Source organism: Ctenocephalides felis, unplaced genomic scaffold (genome assembly GCF_003426905.1).
Source record: "Ctenocephalides felis isolate EL2017-DRISC unplaced genomic scaffold, ASM342690v1 CF-g0.4_SCAFFOLD_01886, whole genome shotgun sequence".
Lineage (NCBI taxonomy): Eukaryota > Metazoa > Arthropoda > Insecta > Siphonaptera > Pulicidae > Ctenocephalides > Ctenocephalides felis.
The window spans coordinates 35,402,032-35,409,106 of record NW_020538040.1 but is presented as its reverse complement, the minus strand read 5'-3'; the positions used below and the strand labels follow the sequence as shown (position 1 = coordinate 35,409,106).

Here is a 7,075-nt window from a genome sequence, read left to right as displayed (position 1 = left end):
TTGAATATTCAATTCAATTTAAAACTTAGTTTTTCCAATTTAGTTAATAAGTTTAAGTTTATTTTAATTTATTATAAAATATATTTATATTAAAAAAAATCGCAATTTAAATATTTTCGTAAAAATAAAATTATTGTCGTAAATATTTAAAAAATTTTATTATTTAAATATATAAAATATATTATTACATATTATATAAATTTAAAATAATATGCAAAATTTAATAAATTCATTCATTTAATTGAGCTCCTTCAATTCAGAGCCCTTTTCGAAGCCCTTAACTGTAAAGTATACTAATACTAAAAGTATACTCTATTTTCTATTAATTGAAGCCCCCCCCATGTAAGAAAAGAAATCAATTGCATATAAAAAGTCAATACGAAAAAATAGTAAAATATATATTAATTAATACTTTCTTTAAAACATATTCGAAGGGCTTTCCAATTTGATAATATTATCAATAATATACCAAAGCAAGTTATTCTGCAAGAAAATAAACAAATTTCATATAAAATCAATAAGCCTGTACGTAAAATTGTAAAATATATTACTTGTTCTTTAATTATATTTGACAGCCTTAAAAGGGCTCTTTTTTGTTTTGTATTTATAAGAAATGACTGCGTCCGTTGATCAATTTAACCGCCGAAACCGTACAGTGTACGACCCTGACGTTTGAGCGCATATACGACATCCATAGCGGTTACGGTCTTCCTCTTGGCGTGCTCGGTGTATGTGACTGCATCGCGGATAACGTTCTCGAGAAACACTTTCAGAACACCGCGGGTCTCTTCGTAGATTAGACCCGAGATACGCTTGACGCCGCCACGGCGAGCAAGACGACGTATAGCCGGCTTTGTAATACCTTGGATATTATCGCGAAGAACTTTCCTGTGTCGCTTAGCGCCACCCTTTCCGAGTCCCTTACCACCTTTGCCACGGCCGGTCATTTTTCAATATATCGCAGTCGGGATAATTTACAAATTGATGTTAACAGCTCGAAGTCTGAATAACGACTGAATTCCGACGAGCGAAATTATTGAAAAGTTTGAGCTCGCTAGGCCACGCCCATCATAGCTATGCGAGCATTCGGCGCCGACCAATGACAGCCGAGCACAGCATCGGACATTCGTAATGTATTTGATCATAATATTCGAGCCGGACGCGTCAGTATCAAAACGATCGTCAAACGAGAAGGTTCTCGAAACGAAATCTAGGAGTTATAATGGCCCGTACGAAGCAGACAGCTCGCAAGTCCACCGGTGGCAAGGCGCCCCGTAAGCAGCTTGCAACGAAAGCGGCTCGCAAGAGCGCGCCGGCGACCGGCGGTGTGAAGAAGCCGCATCGTTATCGGCCTGGCACCGTAGCTCTGCGTGAGATCCGTCGTTACCAGAAGAGCACCGAGCTTCTCATACGAAAGTTGCCGTTCCAACGTCTAGTGCGCGAGATCGCTCAGGACTTCAAGACCGATCTGCGTTTTCAGAGCTCCGCCGTCATGGCATTGCAGGAAGCTAGCGAGGCCTATTTGGTTGGCCTGTTCGAAGGTCAACTTGTGCGCGATCCACGCCAAGCGCGTAACCATCATGCCCAAGGATATTCAACTAGCTCGGCGTATTCGAGGAGAACGCGCTTAGACGCCTGTCGTCCTATAAAACAAATCGGTCCTTTTCAGGACCACCAAAATGATCAATTAAAAGAACTTTTATTATTTTTCAAATTATTTTATTTTGCAGAATTATTCCATCGATACGTAAGAAATTTTTATTGATTTTTTTTTTTAATTGAAATTATTGACAACACACATGATTTGACTTGTTGAATAGTGTGTTGTTGTGTTAAGTTTAAAAAATATTATAGTTGAATTTGTAAAATTCGTCATGAATTTCTGAAAGCTTCTTTAAAAAATTCTAAATTTAATTAATATGGGCGAGTTGCCGTTCTGATGATAGAAATTTATATTATATATATTATATTATATATATTTATATATATAAATATTTTTTTTTTTATTGTATATTTTTAATTTCATATATAGTTATTTAAAGTTATATAAATTTTCTTTTTCGAATACGATATGAAAAAAGATTGAAACTTCATAAATTATTAATGATTATATTTTATTTCATTAATTAATTCCATTTACTTATTATTTATATAAAAAAAAAATTAGAAAAAATTATGAATTTAATTATTATGAGAGTTGCCGTTCTATGTATAGTTGATTTATTTAAAGTGATATATAAACTTTTATTAATAAATTATTGATTATATTTCATTTGATTAAGATAATTTATTCATATAAAATTATTTAAAAAAAATAATAAATAAATAAATAAAATTCAGCGATTGATATTGAACAACTCCCTACCAAAGACGAAATTGAAAATTGAAAAGACTTTGACTTTTAAATTTCGTCAATGACACAACACGGCGGCGAGGAACACAGCGAGCGTTGCTGCGCTCCTGTTACAAATATTTTATTAAAATTTTTCCGAAGTCCACGAAAAGGCTATAATATAAGATGATAAGATATATATAAGTAAAATAATAATGTTCTTTGATAAAAATTTATTGTTAGTCCTGAAAAGGACTTTGTGCAAACATTTTCGTTTGCTGTTGTGTAAAAAGATAATGAAATGTTTTCACTTCTTTTTCGGTGACGCTTTTTTCAAAGGTTTGGCTACTTTTGATGTCTTCTTTGGCGATTTAGGTTTCTTTGCGGCTGCGGTCTTGACGGTTTTCTTCGTTTTGCTCGTTGCCTTGGCCGATGAGGCTTTCGTCGACTTACCCTGAATGGTCTTCTTCTTATCGACTGTCGTCTTAGGTTTCGCCGACGACTTTTTTAATGTGCCCGCTGCGGATGCAGACTTCTTTTTAGGGGACGAAGCAGGTTTGGCGGCGCCCTTCGACTTTGCTGTCTTCGATTTTGCTTTTGCCGCTGGCGTCTTAGCGGTCCTGGCTTTTCCAGCCGAAACACCGCTTTCGCCGCCGCTCTGTTTAGCGTTCGCGGCAAGTTTGAACGAACCCGAAGCACCTTTGCCTTTTGTTTGAATCAGTGTGCCCGCTTGAACAGCTGACTTTAAATACTTTTTAATGAACGTTGACATTTTCTCGGCGTCGATTTTATAATTGGCCGACATATATTTCTTAATCGCCTGCAGCGACGATCCGCCGCGTTCTTTCAGACTTTTAATAGCGTTGTTTACCATTTCAGATGTAGGAGGATGGGACGGCTTCACTCGCGGTTTTTTAACAGCCGCAGTCTTGCCCTTTTTCGGCGATGCTGTCGCTGGCGCAGCGGTTGCCGCCGGCGACGTAGATAAAGCGTTATCTGACATTATAGTAAAAAATCGTAGGTTAAAATGTAAATCTAACACGTGATTGGTTAAATATGTTAGGGGCGTGGCCAAAAACTATATTCGAAAAGTGTAGGACCGAGGAGAAAAACAATAATATTTGAAAATTTTACAAAAATGTAAATTATTTGTAAAAATTAAATCCAGCGCTTTTATTCTAAATAATTCGCATAAAACAATGGATTTACATGATAGCCAAATTCATCCCCAACATATCATCAAAAGCATGATTTATTTCAACGGTTAGTTTTTCTAAAATATCGCTAATTATATTCAAATAACTTCTGCACTCAATAGTGCGTTTTCAACAAAATCGTTATCGCATTTTTATGAGCATTGAGATATGTTATATTTTGATGCGATGTAATTATACTTATATATCCTAGAAACAGTTTTTGTAAATTTTTATTCATAAATAGTATCATAATTGTTCATAAACTGTCATTGAACATTCATTTGAGTACTCTATGAATCTATACTGAACAATAGCTAATATAAACGATTTGATTAAATAACGAATATAATATTTTATTAAAATAAATATTATTTGTATGAAATAATTAATTATATTTACGATGTAATACACTATCAATACACCAACGCATAAAATTCGGTTAGAAATCATTTGTGTAAAACATTATGTCGCGTCGTGCATTCAAGTTCAAGAAGTGTGCTCTATTCTCTTTTTGCATAGTATCTAATAAAATAATATTATCGTTATAATTAATTATTTCATTCGTAGTTTTCAAAAGAACGATAAAATACAAAACAGTAAACAATTGTACTGTTGTTTCTTGAAATAACTTGAGTCAAAAAATTCACAAACTGTTTATTCTGTAAAATCATAATATTTCTATCATATTATATTTTATTAAAATAAATCGAATGTATAAATAATTTAGTCATTAATAATAAAATATAATATTTATGTTTTTTTTTTTTTTTAATTCAATTGTATAGAATAAAATAATAATATCTTATATTCATTGCCGAGAAAAGATTATATATTAGTTGATATTTAATAAATATTATTTTATTCTTTTATTCTTGAATGCTTGCTGAACTGAATATGCGGCTCTGCTGCTATATCTAAACACGCTGACCGTGAATAACCGTTTGTTCGAGGGTCAGAAAACATGCAAGATTTTAGCCTAAATGGTGATTGTTATTAGAATTGAATGACTGGAGAACCATACGAAATTTTAACAATGTATTATAATTTATATGGTTTCTTTATGAAAATATAGAAATATTGTCAATAATTGCTGCAATCTAAATGTAATTTGCATTTCAATAAGTGATCAATCACACAGATTGCTCTCTACTAGCTAAACAGTAAAAGATACGAAAAAAACTTTGTTCGTACGAAAGATGCAGATAAAATCACGAATAAAATGATATATAAATCGTTATGTGTGTTCATATAATTTTTCGAGATTATCTAATTTTTCTTAAATTTTAAGGAAATATGTAAATAATACCTAAAATACAAAATTTATATTCGACAATAGTAAAATTTCATAATAATTCATTATAACTTTATAATAATACTATTATAATTTTATAACAATTCATTTATTTATGATTATTAATAAATTTTGTACGATAATTATTAGTAAATCTTTCCACGATCACTAAGCCACGCCCTTTTTTAAAAACACGCGTCAAAATTAACTAATATTATTATTTTGTTTATGCATAATCATTATTTTATTCTCCTTGTCGAGACTAACAAAATGCTATAAGGTATTATTGATATTGACATTGATATCTAGCGTAAATGTTTGTTGAAACATTTAGGCCACTATACAGCGTAAGTTCCTAAACACGACGACCGTGAATAACCGCTCGTTCGAGGGTCAGAAAACATGCGAGATTTTAGCCTGAATTGCGAATGTTATAAAAAATCAAATCATTAACAAACCCTACAATTTTTTTTTTAAATATACAAATTCTATAATCGATATTAGTGAAATTCAATAATAATTGATAACATAATAACATATAAATGTGTTAATATTTGATAATAAAACAAGAATTATTTATTTGGTTTTAAAATCACTACAAAAATTAATATACTTATATAGATTTTTTTTTATATTTATTTTAAATGTTTTATAACAACGTAACTAATAAATAAAGTTATTATTTTGTACATTTATTTATGATTATTAATAAATTTTGTACGATAATTATTAGTAAAACTTTCCACGATCACTAAGCCACGCCCCTTTTTAAAAACACGCGTCAAAATTCACTATAACATTATTATTTTCTTTATGAATAATTATTATTTTATTCTTCTCGTCGAGACTAACAAATTGCTATAAGGTATTATGGTATTGACATTGATATCTAGCGTAAATGCTTGCTGAAACATTTAGGCCACTATACAGCGGCAGTTCCTAAACACGACGACCGTGAATAACCGTTTGCTCGAGGGTCAGAAAACATGCGAGATTTTAGCCTGAATTGCGAATGTTATAAAAATCAAATCATTAACAAACCCTACAATTTTTTTTAAATATACAAATTCTATAATCGATATTAGTGAAATTCAATAATAATTGATAACATAATAACATATAAATGTGCTAATATTCGATAATAAAACAAGATTTTTATTTGATGTTGAAATCACTACAAAAATTAATATACTTATATAGATTTTTTTTATATTCATTTTAAATGATTTATAACAACGTAACTAATAAATAAAGTTATTATTTCGTACATTTATAACCTTAAATATTCTTTGATTCATTCAAACAAATGTTGTTATTTTATTTATTAAATAAAAATATCTAAAATCAATTAATTATATACCGAATGTTATGATAAAAAAATTAAAATAAATTAAAATGAGTATTGAATAGTAAATTAAATAGTATTATAAATAAAATAGTAAAATAATAAATAAATAGTAAAATAATATATGTTCATTTTTGAATAAAGTTGTTCGTCCTGAGAAGGACGGTTTTATGTCAATTTGCGACAATAAAAGAAATTTAAGCTTTCTTTTCTGTCTTCTTTGCAAAAGCACAGCTTGTATGTTCGGCAATACACCGCCCTGAGCAATCGTAACACCCGATAACAGTTTGTTCAGTTCCTCGTCATTGCGGATGGCCAGTTGCAAATGACGCGGAATTATTCTGGTCTTCTTGTTGTCGCGAGCCGCATTGCCGGCTAACTCGAGAACTTCGGCGGCCAGATATTCCATGACTGCAGCGAGTTTTTTGGCGTTTCAAGTATTCTGAATCGAATGAGACCTATTGGAAGAAAAACTTAAGAAGACTGAAGAAGAAGCTGCCCCGAAGATGATATGGAGGAACTTAGAACTACCACAACCTTATATGAACAGAATAGTAGAATCACTTATTGAAGTGATTCTCTAAATATGATTGTAATATTGATCCGATAAATTTATATGTGTGTTTGAAAGTGTGTGTGTATGTGTGTGAGTGAATGACATAAGCCAATAGCTCATAGAATAGTCATGTATTCTGATTGATATTGAAATAAAATTAAATATATATATATATATATATATATATATATATATAATTTGGAAAAAAGTATGTCTGTGTGTGTACGTAAACCAATTGTTGACCTTTTGTCGAAATTTTCTCAAAAACGGCTGAACCGATTTCCAAAATTTAAAAGCCATCCGATGTAACTCGATGAGGACTAACGTTTATCAGTTTTGCGCGACGATTGGCGAA

At 31.1% G+C, this 7,075-nt stretch overlaps 3 protein-coding genes and 1 pseudogene across 3 annotated transcripts; 1 reads left to right on the top strand and 3 right to left on the bottom strand.

Moving 5' to 3' along the window:
- Nucleotides 1-635: 635 nt before the first annotated feature.
- On the bottom strand, nucleotides 636-947 carry LOC113374892 (histone H4). The gene has a single exon (XM_026614850.1). The coding sequence runs from the start codon at nucleotides 945-947 to the stop codon at nucleotides 636-638; it is 312 nt and encodes a 103-aa protein (XP_026470635.1).
- A 230-nt stretch (nucleotides 948-1,177) lies between these two features.
- LOC113377370 lies at nucleotides 1,178-1,647 on the top strand (annotated as a pseudogene).
- A 992-nt stretch (nucleotides 1,648-2,639) lies between these two features.
- On the bottom strand, nucleotides 2,640-3,335 carry LOC113374891 (histone H1-like). Its single transcript, XM_026614849.1, has one exon. The coding sequence runs from the start codon at nucleotides 3,333-3,335 to the stop codon at nucleotides 2,640-2,642; it is 696 nt and encodes a 231-aa protein (XP_026470634.1).
- Nucleotides 3,336-5,741: 2,406 nt separating this feature from the next.
- On the bottom strand, nucleotides 5,742-6,588 carry LOC113374890 (histone H2A-like; the record flags this gene model as incomplete). Its single annotated transcript, XM_026614848.1, has 2 exons — nucleotides 5,742-5,820; nucleotides 6,347-6,588. Coding segments are annotated over 2 exons (321 nt in total), but the record flags the coding sequence as incomplete, so codon positions are not given.
- Nucleotides 6,589-7,075: the final 487 nt, after the last annotated feature.

Excerpts from the sequence above, each read along its gene's own strand:
- LOC113374892 (XM_026614850.1), bottom strand. The coding sequence starts at position 947 with ATGACCGGCCGTGGCAAAGGTGGTAAGGGACTCGGAAAGGGTGGCGCT.
- LOC113374891 (XM_026614849.1), bottom strand. The coding sequence starts at position 3,335 with ATGTCAGATAACGCTTTATCTACGTCGCCGGCGGCAACCGCTGCGCCA.